The 27,653-nt window shown below is 54.1% G+C and overlaps 1 protein-coding gene across 1 annotated transcript; it reads right to left on the bottom strand.

Moving 5' to 3' along the window:
* Positions 1-1,088: 1,088 nt before the first annotated feature.
* On the bottom strand, positions 1,089-26,090 carry POLA2 (DNA polymerase alpha 2, accessory subunit). The gene is made up of 18 exons (XM_028516459.2): positions 25,572-26,090; positions 21,706-21,830; positions 20,860-20,951; positions 20,617-20,674; positions 15,998-16,104; positions 13,729-13,922; positions 13,000-13,088; positions 11,374-11,529; positions 10,778-10,840; positions 10,141-10,183; positions 8,694-8,818; positions 8,074-8,112; positions 7,338-7,411; positions 3,970-4,078; positions 3,492-3,598; positions 2,729-2,788; positions 2,338-2,464; positions 1,089-1,578 (listed from the first exon to the last, which is right to left on the bottom strand). Exons 1-18 carry the CDS (start codon positions 25,648-25,650, stop codon positions 1,429-1,431), a joined length of 1,797 nt encoding a protein of 598 aa, XP_028372260.1. The 5' UTR covers positions 25,651-26,090; the 3' UTR covers positions 1,089-1,428.
* Between the last annotated feature and the right edge of the window lie 1,563 nt (positions 26,091-27,653).

The raw sequence follows: 27,653 nt of genomic DNA, 5'->3' as shown, positions 1-27,653 counted from the left end.
AGAAGCAACACGAACATGACTGCCAAGAGCCGGGGCTCCCCAGAAGCCGCACACGGGCTCGCACGATAGGGCTGGCAGGCTTGTTTATCGTGGCTGCAGGCCTGCTGGCTAATCTCCCCAGGCAGGAGCTTCCCTCGGAGGGGGGGGGGGGCCCGGGCTGAGGCTGGGCTCGGTGGAAACACCAGTGACACCCTTGAACTGGGGTGGCCGTGTCAGGTGGTGGAAGAGGGGCCCAGACTCCAGAAATGCCACATCCGGGGGCCGACAAGTCCTGTGGGCCTTTGGACCGCAGCTCAGTGCTGCCCGAGCGGGAAACTTCTGCAAGGAGGGAAACTCAGCTCCCCAAGCCGGGGCTTGTCTCCGATCCGTCTTGAGGAGGTGCCTGGGAAGCCAGTGACACACAACAGCAGCTGCTTTTTCTCAGGGGGGAGACCAGCCTAACCCCAGTCCAGTCGGGTGTGTCACGGACTCCACCCTCGGAGGTGGAAGGCGAAGGCTGGGCACCGCTGGGTCCCCGGGTCTGTCTCTGACACTGGTGCCCACTGCTCCAGCAGCCTGGCAGCTGGGGGGTTCCCTGTCTTGGTGTTGGCACGTGAGGGAGGTAGTCGGCCCACTTAGGGCAGAACCCACTCCACGCTTAGCCAGAGATGGCATTTCCTCAGATGCCGGGACACACAGGCAGGAGGACGCACGGGGGATCCTGGAAGGCCCGGCCGCATCCAAGCACTCTGGGCCGTGCACAGCAGCGCCTGGGATCCAGCTCTGGCACGGCTCCGCGAGGCCGCCCCCTCCAGATGGAGGGGTCAGGCCGGGACCGCAGCATGCATGTGAGGGCTGCGCCGGGAGGGCCGGGCATGCAGCCAGCTGCTCGCTCTGCAGCCCAGCTCCATGGCCTGGGCCCAGCGCACCTCCTCATCGGCAGAGAGGCCACAGGGGCCTTGGGAGCAGCTTAGGAGGATCGGGGCTGGGGCTGGCCAGAGACCCAGTGTGACAGGTACTCCGCCTTCCCTGGACATAGGTCAGGGAGGCAACATTCTCTGTTCACTTCCAGGAAAAAGAAAGGGCGGAAGAAGGATTAGACTCAGGAGTTACACTCTGAATTTACTTTTACTTCTCCAAAAGTCGTTTCTGTGCCTGATTCATGTAGAAAATCACAAAGCCTTCTCACTTCTTCTGGGCGTGCTGCATCCACAGCCAGTTCACTCTGGGCTCCGTGTGTCGGAAACAAACGTTCTCCCAGGGACGCTCGCCCAGAGCCGGGGCCGGCTGCACCGGCCTCCCCCGCTGCGCCCGAGCCGCGCCGCTCCTTCCCGGCTGGCTGCCTCCTCTCCTCCACCTGCCAAGCTTGGGATCTCGTCGGCAGGCTGCGCCCGAGTTCTTGGCGGCTGGGAGGGTGCACGAGGTGGGAGCGGCAAAGTGCAGGAGGCCTCAGATCCTGACCACCTGGGCGGTGACACAGGGACTCCGCCTCCTCTCGCCGTCGGCGGCCTGCCTCCTGAGGTGGAGCCGGCCGTAGGTGCCCCCCACCTGCCCTTTGGTCAGGCGCCCGGGGTTCACACAGACGCAGCCGAGGATGTCCTGGGAAAGGGAGGGAGGAGACTGGGTTTCGAAAGGCCAAAGCTGGCGAGACCGATGTGGCCAAGTTGGAGCCGTCCAACGGTAGGACGCCACAGAGGGTGTTACAGAACCAAACACATCTTAAGTCAAACGTGTTCACTTGTTACTGGGAAACTCGGAGTTCCTCTGGCATCTCTGAGACAGAGGGAAGGAGGTGACCGGGCAGGGTGACAATTAGCTCCCAAACTCGGAGACGCTCCTGACTGGTTATTGTTTTCCCACAAGAAGAAGTTCACCTCCTGAGGCTGAACTGGCTCCGGTTTGGCAAGAGGAAGACGAGCTGGGTGGAGGCCCAGGGCGGGACCCAACCCCGGGCGGGCAGCGCCTCCGTGGCAGAAACGAGAGCCCTAAGGCGCCCTCCAGGTTCCCCGGGCTGGCCGCTAGGAAGTCAGATCAGAGTTCAAGGGCAGGGGCGGGCAGGTGCCCAGGTCACCCCGGCAGGGCCCCTCCTGAGAACCCCTGTGTGAGGGCCATCCTCCTGGTTCCTGGGCCTGCCAGGCTGGGCCGGCCCAGCACCGAGCTCTGGGGGACACAGGGGCAAGGGGACATCGCTCACTCAGATGTTTTACTGATAGGTCGTCTTCTCGTCCCACCGCCTCCCCCACAACGTGAGGCCACCGTGCCCGTCAGCAGCCCCCGAGGACTGGGTGCGGGGGGTCTAGAGGGGAACACCGAAGACCGGCTGTGGCCTGTCTGGGGAAAAGCAGAGTTCAAACTTGCCTTCACAAAGTATCTCAGCTCGGACGGGACTACCAGGACATCCGGGGTGACGGGCAGCTGTGCGTAGGTATAGAAATTCTCGTAGTCGATGGCCATGTCTTCCTGGGGAGGGTACAGCGGGTAGTAGCTGCAGAGACGGGAAGGAGCAGTCAGCAGCAGCCGGCTCCGGACCCTCCCTCCCAGGTGGACCCCCTCTGTCTCGGGTCCCCATGCTGCCACAGGAGACTGTCGTTTCCTTCCCTCTCTGCGTTCGGGGGACAGGACACAGGCTCCTCGACCCGGGGGGGAGTGCCCGGAGTGGCCTGGGGAAAGCGCTCGAGGTCCAGTCTGTCGGGGCTCCATGGCCCCGGGCACGGCCTTCGCGGTCAGCCGTCCCCGAGGGCGGGCTCACCTCCTCTGCGTCAGGATGTGCCTGAGGATTCGGCTGAACCTGTCCGACGCTCCAGCAGAGCTGCGGAGGGCAGAAAAGGAGCGCAGAACCGTGATTTTCAGTTTCCATTTCTCTCCAGGGAGGCCTCAGGGATTGCATACACTACAGGGAGGCTACCTGGCCAAGGCCACGTGACAAGAGGGTCCGTCTGGGGAGGTTTACAGACCCACCCACGAGTATTAACTCGGCCTGTTTCCCCATGGGGAGGGGAGCAGGGCACTGGGTTAAGGAGGGAAAAAGCAGGAATCCCCTGGGAGCGAAATGAAGGCGGCCAACAGCAGAGCGTGTGAGAGCGCGCAGGCTGCACCACAGTGAGGCAAGTGCGTATCCGAGGTGACCCTTGCACCTTGAACCTCCACCCATCAGCACACACCCCTGGTCACGTGACTCCACCACTAGGCTGCACAGATTCGGTTACGTGTGCTTCTCTGCAGAGTTACACGCTGCTCTGGTGGGGAGAACAGCCTTCAGAGTTCACAGGCCGTCCTCCACTGAAGACACCCACTGACCCACTGTTCAGGTCACGGGTGTGGGAGGGGAGGAAAAGCAGATGAACTTCCGTGACCAGAAATTAAGCTAAATGCAGATGGGCGTGGTCCTCTGGGGTGTCCAATGCCGGAGAGGCGAGCCGTAACAGAAACAAAGGCTCCAGCCACCCCCCTCACACAGCCGAAGGGTGTGGCAGGTCAGCGGTCCTGCTGCAGGGCCAGAAGACGCGCCTCACCTGCTGATCTCCTCGGCCCCCATGTGGAACAGCAGATCCGTGGACGTCAGGCCGAAGACCACGCCGTTGACGCAGAGGCTGCAGGGATCGGACACGAACAGCACTCGCTGAAACGAGAAGGGGTTGAGAACCTCCAAGGGCTGGCCAGCCCCCTGGAAGGGAGACCAAGCCCATGCACAGTAAATCACAAGCCCATCTGCCTGTTAAAAACAGTAGCTTAAGATTCAGGCCCTCCGGTTCAGCCGGGCACATGCAATCCCCGGTCCCGGCACGCATGGGAGGCAACGAATCGATGTTTCTCTCTCGCTACCTCTCACTTTAAAAGCAATGAAAACGTGTCCTTGGATGAGGATTTAAAAAAAAAAAGCTTCAGGCCCTGCACGTGCCCAGGAAGGCATCTGCACCCTCCACTTCAGGGACGGAGCTGGGTCACCTGGGGCACATTCGATTGTGCAGGTCGAGGAGGAGACGCCAGTACCTTTTTGTCCTCGTGAGGCAGGTCAGGGTAGCTGAAGGGCGGCTGCGGGTACACAGGGTCGTGGTGCACGTCTCTCAGCGACGGGACGAAGACGAGGTGCGAGCCAGAGCTACCTCGTTAAAACAAGTGACCGAGAGGGAGAACAGTAAGCGCAGGTGAGTGAGAGCAGCTGGACGGGTGACAGTGAAACACCAGCGCCTCTGGGACGAGACGCTGCTCCCAGGGGAGAACCTTGGAGAGGAGCGCTCCCGGGGAGAGGGGCCGCCTCCTGCGGACACTGTGAGGGAAGGCGGTTTGTGCTCATTTACACGCATGCACCTCGGCCTGGGGCAGGTCGCCAGGATGCGCTTCCTCGCGGCTCTGCGAGAGCAAAAGATGGGACGACTGTTTGGTTAGACAAGTGCCCTGGTTGGGCGGCTCAGATGGTCAGGGTGTTGTCCCGATACGCCAAGGCTGTGGGTTCGGTCCCTAGTCAGGGCACATACAAGAAGCAACCAATGAAGGCATCAGTAAGTGGAACAACAAAATAATAAATAATAATAAAAAACTTTTCTTAAGGGAAGGAAGAAAAGAAATTGGGATCTAGAAAAATCTAGAAGGAATTAGAGCCCGAGAGCCAAAACTGAAACCAAAGTCCTGCCTCCCTGCACAGATACAGCTTAAAAGCACTGGAGTCTCCAGCGGGGGTGGGGGCAGGCAGGAGGGACCCGGCGTGCTAATCAGACCTGGAGGCTGCTTTCACGTTTAGAATATCAAGCGGCAACCTCCTACTGACCAGACACTGGGTCACAAATGTGACAGGGAGGACAGAGACGCCCCCAGCGTGGTGAGGAGCCAGCCCCGCTCCCCTCACACAGGGAAGCGATGCCTCCGTTCTTATTTCTGACTGCAGACAGGCTGGTGAGCATGAAAGGCACATTTAACAGCAACAGTGAAAGCAGGCTGACAGATGGTTCCTTTGATGGAGGCAGGAGGGGAGTCTCCAGGGTTACAACATATACGTGATGTAGAAACCTTTAGCTCTGGGGGCCCGCTGTCTGTCCTCCCCAGCCACACAAAAGAAAAAAGGAGAAAAGTCCGTTTCCTTGGTTCCCTCAGCTGTGCTCGGCAGAGGGGCCTGTTATAAAGCAAACAGGCATGAAGTGGGACTCTGGGGGCTTATTTAAAACCCACCATTAACTTCCACTGCTGGCTCTCTCTCTGGCTTACAATGTGTGGCCTTGCCAAATGCAGCTAATGTCCATAGCTGCTTCTCGTATGGGACAGAGGTGTTGGTGACCGTTGTCACACTTGTCATTTACTGGTCATGGCAGATCACATGAACTGAGATTTCTGCAGCAGAAAATCAGGATCTTGAGACCGAAGGAACACTGTGTGTTTGTTACGGTCCCCCCGACATTGAAGAGTTGACTGTAGAGACCCACGCCTCCCCGTCTGGGCGCTGGAGGCCGGCGGACGGGCTGGGGCAACCCAAACGGGACAGGCTGTACCCCCGGTTCCCAGGGCTCAGTCTCTAATGGACACGGAGGTACAGCTAGCTCCTTTATTTTATTTTTTTTTACATTTTTATTTATTGATTTTACAGAAAGAGGGAAATATCGATTTGTTTTTCCACTTATTTGTGCATTCATTGGTTACTCCTTGTATGAGCCCTGACTGGGGATGGCACCGAGGCTTTGGTGCATCCGGGTGGTGACGCTCTAACTAACTAGCTCACTAGCTAACTAACCAACCGACTGACTAAGTTGCCAGTCCAGTGCCAGTTGGCCACTTTAAAAGATGGAATTGCTCCGTTTCGGTGTGGGTGCCGGAAGAGCAACAGTTAAGGAGGAAACAGCTCTCTCGCTCAGGGTTAGAGACTGGCCGTAGGGGGAGGGTCCGAGAGAAAATTCCAACTATGCTGAGCATTGCACAACCTCATGCATCACGGTGGGAGGGCCCCACACAGGCCCGGCGCCTGTGAGGGAGGCGCTTCCTCGTGGGTTCTGGGTTTTACTGAGAAATCAGCTCAGCGCTCTGCACTTCTAACCTCTCGGGGATGGGAAGAGGTTCCCCAAACGAGCACCTCTTATATACTGTTCGGGGAGGGGCGGGGCGGCCCCCCCAGCGCCGGGCACACACTGGCCACAGATGAAAGCGCCTGGTGGTGCTGGGTGCCGCCCCAGGGAAACAAAGCCCCGTCTGTTCTTTGTTTGCGCCACTGCCGTCCACCCCACTCGGGGTGAGGGACCCGGAGAACCCGGCCTCACACTGGAAGCACCCAGCCAGTGCTGCGGCCCAGCCCCACCGTCCCAGCCCGTCCCCATGGAGCCCTAATGGCCGACAGCACGGGGACACCCGTTTTGGGGGGTTCATGTCCTGAGGTCCCCAGGTCTGAGGAGCTCTCGGCATCACAGCAGACCTGGAGGCAGGGGGAAGGCACTGCGTCATCCTCACCGGGGGAGCGGGAGGGGCAGCTCCAGCCGCAGCCTGTCACTGCAGGCTCTGGGCGACCGAGGGGCTGTCTCCCCGGTCCTCCGCGAGGCCTACCCTACTGGCCGTGCTGCCGGTACAGGAAGGCAGTATCCCGACCAATCGACTCTGGGATCGGTTCTCACGGCCGAGGGGTGGAAGATTATACACCTTATTTTAAAAAACTGCCTTTGTCACAGACTGGTGTGTAAAAGCTCAGCCTCGGGAATGCTTGTGTTTTATGAGTTCAGCTGCAGGCAAGCCAAGTCCCCAGAGGAGAGCCGTCACCCACACAGATGCCTTTCAAAGCCCGGCACTGGCCTAGAGGGACAGGAAGGGACTCTTCCTGGAACGGGCCCCTTTTTTCCTCGATCAGAACCGCACATCTCTCTGGTCACCCCGTGACCTTTCACAGATCCTTCCCCTTGGTCTATGGCAGGGACTCAAGGTCCCCACCCTCCCTGGGTTTCTACCACGGCTTTCTCAGGCCACTGACGACGCCCGGCAAAACGTGGCGAAGCAGCGACTCAGGGGAAGGACCTGGGCTCACCGGAAACAATCGCGTGCACAACGAGATCTAGGGTGTCTCGGGACCGGCCGTGTGAGTCACCCCACGCCTCTCGGCCTCACCCTGGGGAGGGCCCCGTGGAACGTGGGTGTGTCCGACCAGGAGTGAGAAAGGGAAAGCAGGACAGAGCGGGCACGGGAAGAGCAGAACTCAAGTACGTTTGTCTCAGTGTTTTATGAAGATGCCTCTTGACCCAGCGTCTGTGCACTTGAAGTTCAAGAGTGCTGTCTGGTCTCTCGTTCAAAAGCATGAAAGACAGGAACCACCCCTCCTTTTGAACAGTCTCGTTTTCAGTGAAAGCTCAGGAGAGACCTGGGCAGCCTAAAAGGCGGCAGTTTTGAATTCTGACCTTCGAGTCCCTTCAACAATCGTTCGCAGACACTGCTTGAAGACGTCTTCAAACGGGCTCGTCAGCAGGCAGTTCTGCAAGAGAAGGAGGGCGGAGGGTGGACCTACGGTGGCCACTCATTCACTCGTTCCGCCCTGGACAGCCCTGTGCACCAGCCGTGGGGCCGAGAGCTGCGGGGAGGGGACTGGGAAGGACAGACGTCTGTCCTCAAGGACCTGAGTCCAGCTGGGGACAGGAAAGGAGGTTGGGGAACAATCAACCCTTTTGGACATAAGCCGGAGCACTGAAAGGGGGGAGCCCTCCGGAATCCCTTCTGTGAAGGGAAAGTACCCTGGGGACAAGGCGGGAGATGTCCGGGGACAGGCCACCTGTGTCAGCGCACCCGGGGATGGCGAGGCGTGGGTCACGGGGCCGAGGGAGGCTGCGGGTGAGGCAGGCACTTCCCCGGGCAGCCCCGCGGCCCCAGACACCTGCATCCGTGCGGCGGTCTCGGGCCTTGGCGCCGGGCGTCACCAAGGAACACCAGGACGTGGATATCCGTATTTCCCTCCCTCAGCTTCCGAACAGCCTTGCGGTCTGGGGAAAGGGAGCCCCCGAGTTCTGCACCTTTGTCACAACTGCCCTGCTACGGTGTCCTTCTACGGGGACGAGGTGCAGGGTGGCCCTGAGAGATGACAACAGTGAGGGCTCACTGAATGGAAGCACCCAGCACCCTCCCCTCACCCCAGGCACTCACCTCAACCTGCTCATGCTTAGCATCCAGGAAAGGGCCAAACTGCAAACAAGGCGGAGGGGAGGAAGAAAGGCGCCAAATCAGAACCACGTGTGTCCATGAGGCCCCCACGTGGTCCCCTCTGTCCCGCCAAGGCCGCAGGAAGAGCCTGGGACAGTGAGCAGATGGGGCGGGGCACCCAGCCAAGATCAGACAGGAGGCCATGGGCCCTGGGAGCAGGGAGGCCGCTGTGGCCCCAAAACCAGTTGCACAGCCTCCTACAACACGGGGCTTCCCCCCAACTTTCTGTACGTGGCAAGGGAAGCCTAGCACCCTGCTAACAGGAGGCCTTTGAGCCTAAAAGGAGAACAGTCCGGGGTGTGGAGTCATGAGACAGGCAAGAATCTTGTCAAGACAGGAGGGTGCAAAAGCGTTGGCTTTTAGACTAGGTGGGAGCCTGTACATCACGCGTGCCTCTCCAGAGACGTAGATGAAGACCAAAAAATATATTTAAAAAGAAGGAGTATCTGACACACTTCCTAAGAGTTTAGACCCGCACCAGACCTTTTTCTAAAGGCGAACCCCAGCTTTCCCAGCGGCGCCCCCCAACCCCCGGGCAAAGCTGCCCCAGGAGGGCCCCCTACCAGGATGCAGACGTCTGGCCGGTCGCGGTTGATGACGGCGACCAGGTCAAGCAGGGGGTCATACGTGATGCTGTCGGACGTGGTATACGGCCCACAGGCCACCAGAACCGTGATTTGCTCAAATTCTAAGAGAGAAAAAATTGTAAGGTGTTGATCAGAAGATGCCGGGATGGTGGGAGGAGGACCACGCAGGCCCTGGACATCTCCGCCCAGTCCATTTCTTTCCACGCCTTGAGGCTGATCCGGCACCGCCCGCTCCTCACGCTGCTATAAACACATCTTCTGAGAGAGCGCAGTCCCATCAGTTCCTGCAGCTCACCCCCTTCGGGCCGTCTCCTAGAACGGCCCGTGACCCGTTCCCGTGCACAGGGTGCCGGCCGCCTCCCTGCAGCTCCTCAGCAGGCTGCTTTCCTGACAAAGACGCCTTAGGATATTTTGAAGCAAAGTTTGTTAAAATTTCTTTTTGACTTTTCCCATCTAGTTTGGTTACCAAATAACTCTAGGCTTTCTTAGAAATTCATCTAATTAAAAAAAAAAAAAAAGATTTGCCTGGCTGGTGTAGCTCAGTGGATTGAGCGCGGGCTGCGAACCAAAGTGTTGCAGGTTCGATTCCCAGTCAGGGTACATGCCTAGGTTGCAGGCCACGACCCCCCAGCAATTGCACATTGATGTTTCTGTCTCTCTTTCTCCCTCCCTTTCCTCTCTAAAAAATAAATAAATAAAATCTTTTAAAAAATGATTTTATTTACTTATTTTTTAGAGAGGGGGAAGGGAAGGCGAGAGGGAGAGAAACATCAATGTGTGGTTGCCTCTCGCACGCCCCCCACTCGGGACCTGGCCTGCAACCCAGGCCTGTGCCCTGACAGGGAACTGAACTGGTGACCTTCTGTTTCACAGTCCAGTGCTCAACTCACTGAGCCACACCAGCCAGGGCTCATCTAATTTTTTAATGAGCCTTTTATTCTGGAATAACTTTGGAGCTGTAGAACAGCCGCAAAGACAGTCCAGAGTGGCTGTGGCCGTGGGCACGCCTCCCGCCCAGTGTCCCCCAGGGCTGGCGTCTCTCCTGCATCTGTCAGAATGAAGGAGTTCATGCCGACATATCGCCGGTGACCATTTCTGACTTCACGTGGATGTCACCTGTTTTTCCACCAGTGACCCTTTTCTCCCCCAGAACCTAACCCAGGAAACTACACTGCGTTCAGAGAAATTCTCTTTTAAATAGCTCCCATGTCTCCCTTTTCGAAGCGACCTTCAAACACTGACTACCATCAGAGGTGAAGGACGAGCCGCCTACACGCGGGTCGCAGGCCGTCAGACCCTGGTTCCTCTGCGCCCTGGGGGCCCCCCCACGGTGTGCTCACAGCTTCCGTGCTCCCCTGGGGCCCTCAGGACCCCTGCCCGCCACCCTCACTGCTGGCGCAGCCCTGTCTGAGCCAGAACTCACCTCCATCCTCTTCGGTGGGCTGGTAAAACGGAAGTGGCACACCCTTAAAGAGGAGAGAGAAGCAAATCTGAGGGCGTGCCCAGGCACTGCCGCCGTAAGGAGCGGAGTGGGCACTGACCAGGGCGTGTTTGCAGGCGTCTTGCTCCTTAGAGCCAAAAGCTCGCAGAGCTGACGGTACCCGCCATTCTTCTGTATTTGCTCAGGGCCACAGAGAAACCCAGGAAACGGGAGGTCACAGCCCAACGCACTTGAAACACCCAGAGAAAGGTGGGAGCGAAGTGTCAGCGCCCTCCGTGAGGAGGGGCACGCAGGGATGGGTCAGTTATGGCCTGGGGGCCAAATCCGGCTACCGGCTCTTTTCCTAAGGAAGATTCACTGGGGCAGCCACACCCGTGGTTCACAGGTTACCTGCGGCTGTGATTGTGTGACACTGCAAAGCTGCCTTGGTGACAGAGACCGAGAGGCCTGCAAAGCCACTGTCCGGCCCCTTGCAGACACAGTCTGCTAAGCCCTGGCCTAGGGGCAGGTCCTCGCTCTCGAGGGAGAGGGTCGGGGGGCAAATAAACAGGCCCCTAAGTGGACAAACTGCGCACTCGGGGCAGGAGGAGACTGGGGCGGGGGGCACCGCTGCGGTTACCTCGTAGAGTTTAGTGGCGATAAATTTCCTACCAGTGCTGTTGATTCCTTCCATAATCACAACCTGGAAGACAAGAAGCGAAACAGGATTGCAAAATAGGAGATAAACGAGAGGTCGGGAATCAATTATTCTGATACAATCAAAAGAGTTGTCCAGCCACTTTCCTTTGGTAATGGTAAACTTGGGAGTATTTTTTTAGAAAACAGATTACGGGGGTTGTATTAATAGTCATATTATGTTTTCCACTGATGACCTAATTTTGACAACAGTCCCATGAGGTAAGAATTCTTCTTCCCATTTTACGGATGAAGACACCCTGGCTTTGAGGTTAACTACCACGGCCATAATCACACGCCAGGTGGGGTGGAGCCGGGATTCGAACCTGCGCAGTCAGATTCCAGAGCCAAGGCCAGAGCATACCAGGGAAAGCTGGAAGCCCTACACCGGTGTCCGCTCTTGGGACTGTGCTCCCGCCACATCTCACGGCGGCAGAGGTCAAAACCAAGGGGCGGCAGGCCAGCGAGGAAACGCTGTCCCAGAGCCACAGCCCACCACGCGTACTGTGGAATGAGGGGCAGGCCTGCACCCCGGCTCACCTGTCCGGGGAACAGGGAGTATTCCGTGAGCTCAGATAAGTCCACCGGGATGCGCGCGCCAGAGGAATGTTCCCGGTCTCCCTCCAGAATCACCGACTTGCTGTTCAGCTTTCCGTTGCTGTCACAGCCAATCTGGCCCAGCAGGGTGATGGGCTCCTGCCACAGGCGGGTTGCAGAAAAAGAACGATATAGCCTTTGGGGCAGAGGCTCAAAATCTGAAGTCAACACACTGAGCAGCAAGGCAAACCCCAAGTAACAGTAAACGTCTCGGCAGGGTATCACTTTGACCCGGAGGTGATCAGATCATTATGAACAACAGGGGCACCAGAACTCTTAAAGCAGGGGTGTCAAAGTCATTGTCACCGGGGGCCACATCAGCCTCACGGTTGCCTTCGAAGGGCCGAATGTAACTTCAGGACGGTATGAATGTGACTACTCCCTAACTAGGGGCAAGGAGCTCGGCGCAGCCACCAGGTAGGAACAAGGTGCCGGGCGGGATAAAACAAGGCGGAGGGCCAGCTTCAGCCCGCAGACCTTGTGTTTGCCGCCTGTGTCTTAAATGGCATCCAGTCTGCCCACCCAATGCTGGAGCCCCCTAGGCGGCTACCTTAGCCTGGAGCATCTCTAGTGAAGGGGAACTGGTCCTGGCACCCCCAGAGCAGCCCACTGTACCCCTGGATAGCTATAACAGTTAACAACAGCTCACGTTTGTTGAGCTTACTAAATACCAGACACTGCTCTGAAGGTTCACATGGATCAATTCATTGAGTCCCCACACCAACTGTGAGGTGGGTGCTATTACTGCACCCATTTTTCAGATGAGAAAACGGAGCAACGGAGGCACTAGATAATTCGGTCAAGGGCCAACAGTGGCTGAAGCCTGAGTTTGAGGCCCAGAAGTTTGGCTCTGGAGCCATATCCTTAGCCACACGTCTTACTGCCTCTGAACCGGAAGTTCTTTGTTAAATTGGGCTGAAATTTCTCTTCCTGTGGCTTCCTCTGCCCTGTTTCCAGTCCCTGGGGCCAACTGAAGAAGTCTAACCTTTCCCACAAGAACGCGCATGCCCGCCACCCTCCACCGCTTCCCTTCAGCTCCCCCAGCGCGTCCTCACACCACACGGCTTTGCACCAGCTTCCCCAGCTGGTCACTCCTCTCTTGAATGAAAACACGACAGAGGGAACTTGAAGACTATTCTGGAACACATCTCCCCTGTGCTAAGCGTTCTGGAGAGAAAGCACCCGTACACGTGCCCGATTGAATCACGGTGGGGAGAGCATGAGCAGCAGCTTCTTCGTAATGGAGACCAGGCAAGGAACAGAACGCGAGTCGTCGTTTCTGGAACTCCCGCCCTTGCTCCCGTCCTCACGCTCTGGTGCTAGAGCGCTTAAAGCCTTCCGTCGCTGCCATGCCGTGACCTAGACCCACGTGCAGAGACGGTGACTATGTCTGGTCACACAGCCAGAGAGCATTTGCAAGTCTTTCTTCAAAAGGACCCCTTTTACCAAATGCAACCGGGACAGCTGTTCTAACCAGAATGTAGGCAGGTGAAAACGGAAGCCAGAGGGTGCCTTTCGCCTCGGACTTGAAAAGACAGTGTTAGGAAGGACTATGAGAACAACTCTTACTTGTGCTGGAACTAGGACAGGAGTGAAAGCCTCAATCTTGTAATGTTCCTGGAGTTCACTGCCAAGTTCTTCTATCTTACAGGTCAAAACTGAAATCCCAGAGGGGAGAAAGTGTTGCGTGTAAGACGTTTCACTTGCCAAGAACAGAAAGAAAACACAGCACATTGTCACACGTTACAGCCGGTCCTTTCACAGAGGCGGGAAGGGTACTGAGATCTGGCCGATCCACGCTTTCCGGAACTTCCCCCGGGCAGTTTCCTGACACCGCACGTGGCCTTCCCCCTGGCCCGGGGCTCACGCCGCACAGTCCCCGAGTCGGCACGGACCCCCAGCCCCCAGGCTTCCTTTTGCTCAGGCCATGAGTGAGGGTTAGGGCAGGCCAAGGTGAACCTGGATGGTCTCCCAGTCTTCCTACAAAGCCACACATGTTTCTGCTTTCTTTAACAGTTTCATTGGCTTCCTTTACGTAATTCGAGTGATTGTTACTGGGAAACGGTTACGTGCTTTTCCTTAAGCACATTTCTTCAGCAAAGGGAAGCCGCGTGGGAGAATGACTGAGAGGACCATGCCCCCCCACTCACAGGGGCACCCAGAGGACACCTACCAACTTAGATATAGTCAAAGGCAATGTTAGAATTTGTTCTGCAGCCCAAAGGAAGCTTTGCTACCTACTCTGAATCCTTCTCAGTGGTTTTACATCCTCCAGAATTTAAAAGGGAAAACAGTCACCTTCTCGGACGTCTGGGAGCTTCTGAAACATGAATTTGTAGCTGCTGGTCAGTGCCTCTGGACTCCCCAGGACCTTCAGGCTGACGACGCCGGTCCCCGCTCTCCCGGCCCAAGACACTCCCTGCGCTGAGCCGAAGGAGGTGACCACTTCTCCCCGGTTATTCCTCGAGTTGTACTTCTGAGAGGGAGTAGCACTAATGGGGAGCAAAAGAGAGGAACAGCTCACTGTGTTCGTATGGACGGGGAGAGAGGGACAAAATGAGGGTACCTTCTGGAAACGGGAGCTGGAGGAAGGTCGAGCTGGCCTCGAATTTTACAAGTCTAATCAGCTTAACGGGGTTGGACATACCCGGGCCTTTAAGGAATTTCAGGAATGAAGGGTTGAGGAGTACTGTTGAGCAACACCAAACGTGTGCAGAGAAGTTCAGAGACCAAGATGTATTTTAAAAGGTCGTTCTCCTGGCTTAAAACTACGCAAAGCAAAACAAAACCCAACTCTGAACTGACTGGAAAGCAAGCTTCAAGTCCATTTCCCTTTAGCACGTAGCGTTCACCAGAACGTCTCCAGAGCCCAGAACTGCAGGCAGGCCGGGAGTCGCTGTGTGCGTGCGTAGCACCTCACGATCTAGTTGGAGGTGCACGCAAACAGCAAACGCAGTGATGAGCGAAACGAATCAACTGTCCCCAGTCTCCTCGGAGGCGGAGATGTAAGGAACCCGGTCAGCTGGCGAACAAACATTCCCGTTCTCCGAGGCTCAGCTGACAGTTCTCGTGTTTCCGCTCCCCGGCGGGTAAATGGCACCTCTAAGGACGCTCAGACGTTGCCATCGGCTTAGATGACAGTGACGTCTCCCAGTCCCCCGGCTGCGAACCCAGTGCACCGGGAGGTCTGTTTAGTGAAAACAGGCTTCGTCGAAGGCACCGAAACTCTGCCCGGACCAGCGGGACGCAGGCCCCACTGCGAGGGCGGCCGCCAGTCCTTCTTTCCCCGGAGACACTGAACATGACTCAGTTAATTAGCTCTCTCTCCAGGGCCGCCTCTACCTGAATAATTTAGAAGTTACTTTCATAAATTACAAAACCAGTTTCTGATGCCGGCTCTATCAGCCTGCGTTTAAAAATGACTAGGCAGCCTATCCCCGACCTCTCCGAGCCCCTCCCTGCAAAGCTCCATGGGACGTTGGCGGCAGCCGGCCCTTTCGGGCGTCCAGACGGTCACGCGGGGGCAGCCGCACCGAGGTCCACAGGTTTCCCAGGACTGCTTGTTCCAGACAACGCCTGCCGTGGCAGTGCCGGCCGGGCCACGAGGGCCACCTCTATACATCGAGTTTCAGAGACACTCTTGTTAAGTCCAGAAAGTTCGCTTCTAAAAAGTCTGAGGGTTCCCCAAGGCAGCAGTGGACCACACGAGAGGCGACCTGCCCTGCAGAACCCAGTGACTGCTCGTCTGGAACGCCGGCTGCCACCTCCGTTCTACAGCGACGGGGCCGAGGCACCTTCAGCTTTGCCTCGTCTGGAAGACGTGACCCACAGCTGCAGTGGCAGCCGGCAGTCCCTCGACGGCGGGCAGGGCTGTCCCTCGGCCACATCCCGACGTGGCAGCACCTGCAAACCTGTCTCCGCACCGCACGGCCCTCACCTATGGAGTTCCCTAATATGAGAGGGGTCATCCATGGGTTTTTTAAAAAATCACAGGTGCTCCCTGCGAAATCAGGTGCAGCAGTGGCGGCAGGGACAAAGCACCGATTGAGACGGTGCAGACTCCCAGCAACAAGAGACCTACCTCTCAGACACTACTGTGCCCTGAGGCGGGACAAGAAACAGGTTATGTAACATTATGAACAAAGATACGTGCTTTTCTCTTTTAAAAAAATAACTACTTTAGATCGAACAAAACGAAACCCAACGACACACAAACTAACAAGCAGGCGAAAGGCCGCCTGCCCCGCCCGCACCGGCATGACCGGAGGGCCCGGAACGCCTGAATGGCCAGGTTGTTTCCAGCAGCAGGTATCAGTTCCCGATCTAGGAAACGAGCCCCAGAAAAGTGGGTGGAAAGTGAGTTTCCTTAATTACCGTAAGAAACAGTAATTTTCCACACAGGAAGACAAAGGAGGGAGGGCGGAGAGAAGGGCTTTCCAGCCAGCTCATGGCGGAGGTATCCGTCCCCCCACCTAGTAAGGCCCTCTGTGGAGTCAGCTCCCACCAGATAACCGGGAACGGGGAGGGCGGGGCGGCCTGCTGGCAGCCGACCTAATTCTGATCATACCTTGGAGAGAAACTCGACGGCGAGAGAAGCTGATGGGGGCTGCGGGCAGAGGCCCTCCTTTTCGTGAGGGGCGTTTCTGGGGTGGCGACAGCTCGCTTCTGAGCACCCTAGAAACAAAACAAAAAACAAAAGCCCACTCCCTCTAAACCCAAGTTATGAATGGAGCGCCCAGTTCCACGGGAAGAAGGGAGCGGGGCCCCAGTGGAGGCCACGAGGTGGGGCTGGGGCTGGGGTCCCACAGGCTGAGAGCAGCCCCACCAGACGACTTCAGGACCGTGACCCAGCACTCATCAGAATGCTGCCCCACACTGAAGGCAACTGTGAAAAAGTGCCACCATTCCCTAAAACGGACTGCCAAGAGGTCAGTCTGTCCCGTCAAATGGTCCGTGCGTTCCCTTTCTCTCCCCGCCTCTCTCTGCTTCAGACCGAGTGTGGGTTTAACAGCACGTGGGCTCTGACCTGCGTGAACACGTTTTCCTGAGAAGGGATGGGACCACGTTACTACTTATTTTGGCAAAGTCAACCACACATTTTCAAAATTAGAGAAGGGAATGACTCAGGCAGATAACTCGGCTGAGCTCATACTTGGAGAGCATTTAGCAAACACCTCACTGATGGTCACTTTTTGGTTTTTGCTTATCAGCAAGAATCCAGAGACGTGCCCAGAGTGGAGGATGAAACCCACAGCCGAGACCTACTGCTCCTCAAAGTCGAGCGTAACTGACCGGGAGAGCTAAGGCAGATCCTTGCCCAGGCTGCAGCTGGAGGCCAGCGAGTCTGGGGAGGCGTCCTCTGCCCTCGGGCTCCTCCTAGCGGCGGATCTGAGTCCTGCCACCAAGGCTGCCTGCCATGATGACAGTGAGACAGCCACCAGAGAACAGGTTCAAAACCATCACGGAGGAGCTGGAATGGAAACTGGACTTACAAAGGCTCTTGTGCTACCACCCTATACAATCAACTTTTTTACTGCTCCTTTCTAGTATTTTAATATTTCTGTAATAGTTACAATCTTAGTTTAAATACAAATCTTTAAGTACTATGTATACTAATTTTTAAAAAAGATTTTATTTACTTATTTTTAGAGGGGAAGGGAGAAAGAGGAGAGAAACATCAGTGTGTGGTTGCCTCTCACGTGCCCCCCACCAGGGTCCTGGCCCACAGCCCAGGCATGTGCTTTGATAGGAACTGAACCGGCGACGCTTTGGTTTGCAGGCCGGCACTCAACCCACTGGACCACACCAGCCAGGGCTCATTTTTTTCTATATTAATTATAAGCATTTTCCCACAATACCACAATTTTCATCTTTTTTAAGTAGATGTAAAAGGGTCAAACTGAAATAATTTACATAATGAATTGAAACGGAAATTGATTGAATTGAAATAATTTACATAATGACTTCTCCCTTGCTGGATGTATGAGCTGCTTGTAATTTGGGTTAATTATAAATTATGCTGAGACACGTATCTCCACGTTATATAGATTTCCTCATAATTTGGATTATTTCCTCAGGAGACATTTTTACTAGGGAGAACTGTTATGTCAGAGGTGGAAAAGACTTCATGGTTTTGATATATTTTCTCAAACTGCTTTCCCAAAATCCACTTTTAATGTACCGTGCGCTCTGGGACCCTGGGGCCAATGCTGTGCAGGGGACATTTCAGGAGAAAGAGTCTGCCTCCCAGGACCAGCCAGAGGGTGGCGCTCTGGGAAACAGTCTCATCGCTCTCGTCCTCGGCCCCTGCTGTGGCCCCTGCTGTGGAACCACACTGTGTCGGCAAGCCACCTGCGGTCACGCTCCTCAGGCAGGGGCTCACTCTGGCCGCGCTCACCAGACTCACTGCGAACCCTGCACATGAGTCTAACCCCCTGCAACAGGAAGCGCAGGCGGCGCCAGATTCTCACTGCACACCGGACCCGAGCTACAGCCGAGGAGGCCAGTGTGCTAATTTCCTAGAAATATAATCCCAATGGTATGGGAACTTCAAAGCCTCAGGCTGACACATTCTCTCCCATCAGGCGGGACACGGGAAAGCCAGCTTATAACCAGAAGCTTTACGGTGAGCACGAAGGCAAATGAATTCTTGTCAGCTGCACAAGCCAGATATTTGACAATGACAAGCAAGACCACGGACCTTCACTGCTAACAGGAGTGTGCCTGCCCCACGGCCTGGCAAGGGTCAGGGAACCTCACCCTGGCTCTATTTGTGTGGAAAGGCCACCACGTGGCACCACGACTCTTCTGTCACAACGCCTTTGGTGGATGGCCTAACAATGACTGAGCAGCTTCCACGGGATGGGGACCATTCTAAGCCCATCACCTATCTCCGCCCAGACCCACGCTGCGTCTCCACTGAGCGTCCGACCTGTTTCCCATTGTCCGCTCCTTTCGACCCAGCTGCCTTAGCTCTGATCGCCTGGGCATGAGTCCTGATTTGAAACTGGGCCTCCCAAGTACCAAAGAGCAAATACGTAAAATACCCCATGGTAATCAGTTCCATGGAGAAAAATAAAACGAGAAAATAAAGGAAGGAGGAGGCTTGCCGTTTTAGGCAAGTGTGTTCCCTCTGACCAGGGGACGTAGGAGGCGGACCTGTCTGGTGTGTCTGAAGAGCAGCAAGGAGACCAGAGTGAGGAGGGGCACAGAAGCAGGACAGAGGGAGCTGGGACTGCACCTCACAAACCCACAGACTGAGGCTACTAGGTTACTAGGGAAGAGGGAGAACGGGTGGAGAGCTGTGCGCAAGAAAACCCTGGCCTGACTTCCACCGGAAAGGGGCACTCTGGCTGCTGGGTAGAAAACCGTTTAGAGATGGACAGGCAGAAAGAGGCCAGGGGACCAGTTAGGAGGCTGTCACACCCGTGTAGAAGGAGATGACGATGCTGGGGACCTGGTGCCGGCAGTGGAGGTTGGGAGAGGGGCCCAGGTCCCGGACGGAGGGCTGACGTGGCTGGCGGGAGAGCTGGATAATGGGGTGCGAGAGGAGAAGAAGTCTCGAGGAGGGCTCCAAAGTCTCTCCCTGAACAAGTGGAAGACTGGAGGTGTCCGGTACTAAGATTTGGACTCTCGGAGAAGACCACCTTTAGGGGGAAAACCCAGTGCTGATTTTACAATCTCTCAGAAGACTCTCATTACTTCCTTTAATATTCTATGCACCTGGTTTTGTGCTAGCAACTGAACGGGGCCCGTGTTTAGCTTTCTTGCTCTCCACAGGCACACTGACTGTTTACCTTCTCCCTTACAATGTACTGTACTTTGAAAAATTAAGGCTTACTCCATGTTTGTGGGTTTCCACAAATTTATTTTGCATAAAGAGTAACTACTATTATTAATACCTGGCTTTGGTCTTGGCACTTTACATATTAATTTCACCTTCAAGACCTCCGAGACAGACTATTATCCCTCGGCCGTGAGCTTCTGGAGGGCACAGCCCCTCCATCCCGGTTTCATTCACTGTGCAGCGCCTGGCACAGTAGCTGCTCAGTAAATGGAAAATGAATCCTAATTTTATAGGTAAGGAAACTGCAGCTCAGAGAGATAAAACAACTCACCCAAGGTCACTTAGGTCTTTGGACTCAGGCTTTGAGGGCAATGCTTTTTCACTGCCCTACTCTCTCTCACACTGGAATCCAAATTAGAATTGAATTGTTCAATTATAGTACCTCCACTTGATACTAAACTATACAACCATTAAAAAGAGGAGTACCCTGGCTGGTGTGCTCATTGGATTGAGCACTGGCCTGCAAACAAGAGGTTGCCAGTTCGATTCCCAGTCAGGGCACACGCCTGGATTGCGGGCCAGGTCCCAAGCTGGGGATGTGTGAGAGGCAACCGAATCTCTTGCACATTGATGTTTCTCTCCTTCTCTTTCTCCCTCCCTTCCTGTCTCTCTAAAAGTAAGTAAATAAAATCTTTAAAAAAATCTCCCCTGGCTAGTGTGGTTCAGTGGATTGAGTGCCGGCCTGTGAACCAAAGGGTCACTGGTTCAATTCCCAGTCAGAGTACATGCCTGGGTTGCAGGCCAGGTCCCCGGGGCATGTGAGAGGCAACCATACATTGTTTTCTCCCCCGCTCTTTCTCCCTTCCCCTCTGTCTAAAAATAAATGAGTTATAAAACAATCTTAAGAGGCCCTGGCTGGGTAGTTCAGTGGATTGAGCGCAGGCCTGCAAACCAAGGAGTTGCCGGTTCGATTCCTAGTCAGGGCACATGCCTGGGTTGCGGGCCAGGTCCAATAGGGGGTACAAGGGAGGCAGCCACACACTGATGCTTCCCTCTCCCTCTTTCTCCCTCCCTTCCCCTCTCTCTAAAAGTAAATAAATAAAATATTTTTAAAACAAAAATAAATAAAGAGTATTACAGAAAAATCATATTTATAAAATTTCTATGATACGTGAACTGAAAAACAAAGGATAACCACATGTTCACGAGGACTCTAATTATGTAAAGCAGGTGTGCGTGTGCTCAGGCAGGAAGACGCGTAAGTGGAAATACGGTAGGAAATACACAGAACCTGTGTGAAGGTTAATGTTCTCTCTCACAACTTCAAATGTCATGATGTTTTTAGTAAAAAAGGAAAAACACCATCTGCAGAACGCCGTGTCCGAACACTGGAGACTCACCTTCGAGGGGGTGGTGTACGAGTCCAGGAGGGTCTCCTCTTCCTCCTCCACTTCGATTCTAACAACATCGGCTAAGGAAGGTAACAACAGACTTCCCCTCAAAATCTAAGGCAAGGGCTGATAAAACAGAACCCTGAACAGTAAGTACTTTTCATTTTTGTTTATAAATTACACATGTGACTATAAACAAATCATAGAACAGAACATGTGGCTTGAGGTCAAGACCGCTGGCAGAAAGGATACAGCTCTTGTATGGAAACGATGTCTCTGGCCCCCGCATGCCCGCTGTCCTTGCCGGCACCGTGACGGACTTTGGACAATCTTTTGCTCAGAAACTGAGGAAAAAAAGATCATGGATATATTATTCCAAAGTCAAGTATTAGAGGAGGCGTTTTCCACAGCCACAAGATAATAACAGGCTTTCGAAATATAATTAAAGGTATAAAATTCCTCCAAGTAAGAATTAAGAAAACGTTCATGATCAACTAAACATAAAGACTTATTCTAATATAACCAAAGACACTGAGATAGAGAACAGACTGACAATGTTCAGAGGGGAGAGGAGAGGGAATTTCGGGGGAATTTCAGGGGAAAAGGGGAAGGGTTTACAGGAACAAGTATAAAGGACACATGGATAAAAACTAGGGGCGGGTGGAAATGGGAGGGAGGAAGGGAGGGCTGGGTGGGTGGGCTGGGATGGGAGGAAAAGAGAGAAAATTGTACTGCAACAACAATTAAAATAAAAAAAAAAGGCTTATTCTGCGACTGTTTCTCTACAACACATAACGATTCTAATAGTAACACAAATTACTTGTTGAAGATCCACCACCGATTAGGCGTAGTCTTAGGTGATTTATATCCATTTTCATTTAATTCTTACAATAGCCCTACAAAGTATGGATTGTCAGAACCACTGACAGCAGAGGGAGCTAAGGCTCAGAGACATTAAGTCATCTGTCCAAGCCCACCTTGGGACTGGAAGCCGGTTCTGATTCCAAAGCTCACGCCCTCCTCACCATGCCGTACTCCCTCCCCTACAGCGCAGAGAGGGAGAGTCACGCGAGGGGTTTCCTTACATCGCGGTCTCACCTCTCGCTCAAAGGAGTTCAGGACCTCCGGGGTGAGGCGGCTTTTCTGTGTGCTGGTGCAGAAGGCCACGAGCTCGCCCACCATTCCCTCCTCGTTCTGTCCATACAGAATGCACAGCTCCGCCACTGTGGAGGGCAAATCGGACAAGTGAGCACGCAGTTTATTTCTTGAAGCTTAAACCTTGAAAAAAGAAGCCCTGGCTGGCGTAGCTCAGTGGATTGAGCGCGGGCTGGGAACCAAAGTGTCCCAGAATCGATTCCCAGTCAGGGTGCATGCCTGGGTTGCAGGCCATAACCCCCAGCAACCGCACATTGATGTTTCTCTCTCTCTCTCTCTCTATCTCCCTCCCTTCCCTCTCTAAAAATAAATAAATAAAATCTTAAAAAAAAAAAAAAGAGCAATTGAAATAGAATTAAAAAAAAAAAGAAAATACCCTGGCTGGCATAGCTCAGTGGATTGAGCTCGGGCTGCGAACCAAAGTGTCCCAGGTTCAATTCCCAGTCAGGGCACATGCCTGGGTTGCAGGCCATGACCCCCAGTAACCCCACATTGATGTTTCTCTCTCTCTCTTTCTCCCTCCCTTCCCTCTCTGAAAATAAATAAATAAAATCTTGAAAAGAAAAGAAAATAGTCCTCTATTTATTCAATCCACATTTATTCAGCACCTACTTGTGCCAGGCACTGTTCTAGGCATGAGAATATAGCCGTGAGCAAAACAGGAGAACCCTTGTCTTCACGAAGCTCACTACTGGCGGGTGACAGAAAACAAACAAGTGGAAGAGGTGGTGTATACAGGTAGATGGGTGAATGTGCTACGCAGAGAAGTGAAGCCAGGAGCAGGGTCAGGGACTTGGAGAAGGGCTTAGCTATGTTAAATACGCGGATCAGAGAAGACTTCATCGAGAAGAAGTCTTTCGAGTACAGACTTGAAGGGAGTGAAGGAATGAGTCTCGCAGTGCTTAAGGGAAGAGATTTCAGGCAAAAATCCAGAGGTCGAGCAAGATCAGCCAGGCCATGGTGGCTGGGTGCAGCGAGGGGGGAGACATTCTTGGCCACTGCGATTACCCCGGGTAGTCCTCAGAGCAAGCTGGGAAATCTGGAGGGTTGGAACAGACCAGTAACGTGATCTCACTTCCATGGACTGAAGGGGACCAGGGCAGAATCAGGGGAGCCAATTAAGAGAATCATAGTTAAACCCAGGTGAGAGAGGATGGTGGCTTGAATCAAGGTGGTGGCGGTGGCCGGAAGGGGTGGGAGTCTGGACGGAATACACACTAAAGGCGAAGCCAGGGCGACCTGCTAACTGGGCGTGAGGTCTAAAGAAAGAAAGGAGATGATGCTGTCTTTAGCCTGAGCACCTGGAAGGATACAGTCACTATTTTGTTTGTTGTTTCTTTTTTTTGGCTTAAAGAAAATTTTTAAATTGATTTTCTGGATATTTTCTTGGGTGCAGTACTGTTAACTGAGGCGGGGAAGACAGCTAGAGGAACTACTTGGAGGAGAGGGCAGAGATACCAGGAACTCGGTTTCCGAAGTGCAGAGTTCAACGTGCCAGTCACATAACAACTGGGGATGTCAACTAGGCAGCTGGCCAGACCAGCGTGCAGTCCAGGCAAGACAAGATGTCTGGGCTAAGGCATAACGCTGGGACTCATCGGAAACACGGAGATGTAAAGCCATGAGACCAGATGAGGCCACCAAGACCATGAGAGTGTCTTGAGGCTAAGGATGGGGTGGGGGGTGTGAATCTGCAGAGCCTGAGGTGGCAACAAGCACGGTGGGAGGGCAGCCAGGGTGTCCAAGAGGCTGAGGGGAAAACCCATGTTAGAGAAGACATGAGGAACTGTCAAATGTTGCTGGTAACTCAAGGTGAGGACTGCAAAGTCACCCCTGAGTGGCCAGACGAAAGTCACTGATGGCCTTGAGAGAAGCAGCTTCAGTGCAGCAGGGGAGATGACAAAGTTGACTGCTAAGCAGAAAAAACAAAGACAGCAAGTACAGGCAACCCTTTTGAGGACATTTGTGTAATTGGGAAGGAAAGAGCTGACGTGGGAAGTGAAGTTAATAGATTCTTTTAAAGGCAGCAGTAAGAACTGCATCTCTCTGCTATTAGGGAAAATCTTATAGAGAGAAAAATACAAAATACCTAAGAGAATTACTGGAGTGCTGACTTTAAGAAGATGAGGAGTGGGATTCAGGACTCAAGCGGAGGGTGTGGCTTTTGCTAAGAATATGGAGAATGTATTCATTGTAACAGAAAGGCAGGCAAGGCGTACAGCGCAGACATGGGTAGGCAGGAAGGTGTAATGTTCTGTCTTACAGAAGTTTTCTAATAGCTCCTATTTTTTTTCCAGCAAAACAGGAAATACATTCATCTCTGAGAGAGGGAAGAAAGATGTTAAATGAGAAGGTGGAAAAGAGTCACCTAGAAGACTCAGAGTGACCAGCCCAGGAGGACACGGCATGACTGTCAGGCGGTATTCAAGGTCACTGGGGTCGGTGGTTATGAATCCACAGTCTACAATTCCAACGCCACTGCCAGCGCCGTCCTATGGGAGCCGGCAGCCACAGGCACCTTGGGCTGAAGCCTTTACAAACCTGGTTCACACGCTCATTTCTCGTGTTGACTTCAAGCTCATCTAATAAATGTCTATCATTGACTTTCTCATTTAAGTCTCCTTTTAGGAAGACAATGCATTGCGCATCAGAACTTGGAGTATTCTGGTCTCTCATGAGTAATTAACATGTTAATGTTAAAAAAGTTCAAAGTGTTACCCTGGCTGGTGTGGCTCAGTGAATTGAGCACCGGCCTGTGAACCAAAGGTTTGCTGGTTCGATTCCCAGTCAGGGCACATGCCTGGGTTGCAGGCCAGGCCCGCCCCCCCACCCCAGTGGAGGGGCACATGAGCAGCAACCACACATCGATGTTTCTCCCCCTCTCTTTCTCCCTCCCCCCCTAAAAATAAGTACAAGGAAAAAAAAAACCGGAATGGTTAAGATGCAGAGAGAGAGAAACTCTGCATCTCCCCAGACTTGGGTTCAAACAAGTCCTTAGACTGTCCCAGAGCCTGATCAATACGATGGACTGGTGTGAGGGAGCTCGTAGGGAACGGAGGCTGGGTTCGCAGACCAGCGCAGGTTAACAACTCTCTTTGTCCGTCTGTCTGTCTCTCCATCTGTAAGCAGCTGACAAGCTCCCTACAGTCCCTTCCAAAGCTACAACCCACCTCAAGCAACTTAGAGGCACTCAGACTCGCACACAGACTACCAACAGCTCTGATGAAAAGTGCTGGAAAGGGAGGAGCCAGGAATAAAAAAACTGCATTTCAAAAGCCCCAAACCTAGCCCTGGCTGGGTAGCTCCGTGGATTGAGCTCGGGCTGTGAACCAAAGTGTCACAGGTTTGATTCCCAGTCAGGGTACATGCCTGGGTTGCAGGCCACGACCCCCAGCAACCGCACATTGATGTTTCTCTCTCTCTCTTTCTCCCTCCCTTCCCTCTCTAAAAGTAAATAAATAAAATTTTTTTAAAAAGCCCCGAACTTCTTGCTTTGTTGCAGAGGCTTAAGCCATTTCCAAACTGGGACAAGCCCCCAGGCACGTCCCAATTCCACCTTGCTGAAACTGCGCTGATTTAAATTCGTCTTTCATACTCTTATTTCCGAGTGGGGGTTCCAGCAGTATCCTGTGAGAGTTTCAAAGTCCCCCTATCGCAAATCTCAAAGCGCGGCTTAATTCCTCTCCCACCCACCGAGACGTCTGGTCTCGGGGAGGGAAACCCGGAAGCGCTCCCTTTGGGCTCCAGGCGACGGGGACGCGGAGCCGCGCGCGGACCTCGGCTGGGGCCCGGGGAGGGGAGGGACTCACATTTCTCAGTTACGGACGCGTCGCAGTCCAGGCCAAAGATCTCTAACTCCTCCTCCAGCTGCTGGGCGGACACGGCCATGGCAACGCAGGATGGGGGCGGGTCCGCCCAGCTCGGGCCTGAGAGTGCCACGGACCCACCGGCGTGGAGATCGTTGAGCAGGACGAGGTCCCTCTGGTCCTTTTAGCGGCCCAGGGGACCGAGACCGAAGGTGACCAAAGAGCCCCAGACTTCCGGCGGCCAGAAGACCCCGGCCGTCAGTCACGGAGAAAGAAACACTTTTGTTTCTCTGTAGTGGTGGAAGCCGCCAGACGCCCGAGGGAATGGAGCAGAAATCTCGAGAAGTCGCTCTCCAGGAGAGAACAGCCTGCTTCCTAAAAGCTACCCAGTGCGGAGCTTCTCACGACCCGCACAGAACAGAGGAGCCGGGGAAAACCCGCCAAAGGATTTGTGCAGCGCACGCATGCGCGAGCCCGAGTTCGACCCCACCCCTTCCCCTCTGCTGCCTTCTCCTAGTTCGCGGTCTGTGCGCGCGCACGTGCGTGCAAGGGCGCGTGCGCACGAGCCTAGCGGCGGGGCGCCCTACGACGGCTGCGCAGTTTTCCTCCCGCTGGCCGCGGGCTCGGGGCCCCCGGGGCTGCCGGCCCTCGCACTTAACATCTGCGTGCTAGCCTCGAATGCGTATTTTCCGGGCCCCGCCTGCTTGGCGAAGGTCCGTGACGCACACGAGTCACTTAGTCCTCTGCCTTGGTGCGCAGGTGCTGTCGTATACATTCCCTCAAATTACCGATTCTGTGCCCTACCCCGGAGGGGAAGGCGTGTCTTCTCTGTCCTCCTGTCATTTCTGCACTCGGTGTGCCCTCTTTCATCTTAAAAGGGCGAATTCGTCAGGGAATCTCGTTGCCATGATTACCATCATGGTTATCACCTTGGTCCCAGCCGCAGTGGTAGGTCTGTTTTCTGGATCTGTAGCATTTTTGGTGGAAAAGGGGTGGAAAGGTGACAAATACCCTAGTTTTGGAAGTTAGGTTTCTGCGTCTTTGGGATTTGCAGGTAGAAGTACCCAGTGGGCGACTGAAAGCTTGGGAGTGAAGGTGGCTCACTAACGGGGAGAGAGTCGAGAGGTAAAATGAGAAGAGGGCCTCCCCCAAGAAATATTTCCAAATTCTTTGAGCGGAAATCTTCTTTGGCTCAGCTTAGATCAAACCACCTTAGGCATCACACTCCACCAATGGGATAATAGACTTGTAGAGTCTATCTAGAAAACAGTTTGGCAACGTAATCAGGAGGCTTAAAAAAGTTCATTCCTCCTTGACTCAGCATTTCTTACCCTAAGAAAAGCGGCCGAAGCCCAAAGTCTTATGTACAAAGCTGTTCGTCGTGGCCATATTTACAATATTTTTTAAAGGAAACTGTCTGAACATCCAAAAGTAGTAGCTAATTGAAGACAGCATGGGGTTTTTACCAAAGCAGGGATTCTCCAGACTGTGCCAAAGAGGCTAACGACTCCTAGGGGACAGACAGCTCAGGGTATGAGACGCGAGACAAGGACGAGACGGAACGAGAGCATGCTGTCTCCGCCTCAGGGGGCAGTGTGGAGCTGGTTAGAGCCTGCATATTAACCACAGCAGGGATTTGGGGGGAGGTGTTGTGGAGAGGGAAATTCCTTACACACCCCTGACTCCTCTGCCTGGTGGGGACCAAGGGTGGAGGGTGGGAGTGGTCCACCTGGGTACAGACAATAAAGGGTGTATTAGCTCTCCATTGCCGTGTAATAACTTATCACAAATTTTAAATGGGTGTTGGCTTAAAACAACACTCATTTAACTCGTTCACAGGTCTGTAGGTCAGAAGTCTGAGCACAGCCTGTCTGGGTTCTCTGCTCAGCGAGGCTGAAATCAGTGTTGGCCAAGCTGCTTTTCTTTCTAGGGGTTTCTTCCCCAGCCAGAGAAACTGTCTTTAAAGGACCCATGCCGTAGGTCAGGTCCACTCAGATAATGTCCTTTTCTTAAGAATGATTAATTCTGTTATCTGTCTTTGTTTCTGTTTTATTTGTTGAATTATTTTGTTCATTAGATTCCACA

This window comes from Phyllostomus discolor, chromosome 6, assembly GCF_004126475.2.
Source record: "Phyllostomus discolor isolate MPI-MPIP mPhyDis1 chromosome 6, mPhyDis1.pri.v3, whole genome shotgun sequence".
In the NCBI taxonomy this organism is placed as follows: domain Eukaryota; kingdom Metazoa; phylum Chordata; class Mammalia; order Chiroptera; family Phyllostomidae; genus Phyllostomus; species Phyllostomus discolor.
The sequence above is the reverse complement of the archived record's forward strand: the minus strand, read 5'-3'. Positions and strand labels throughout refer to the sequence as shown.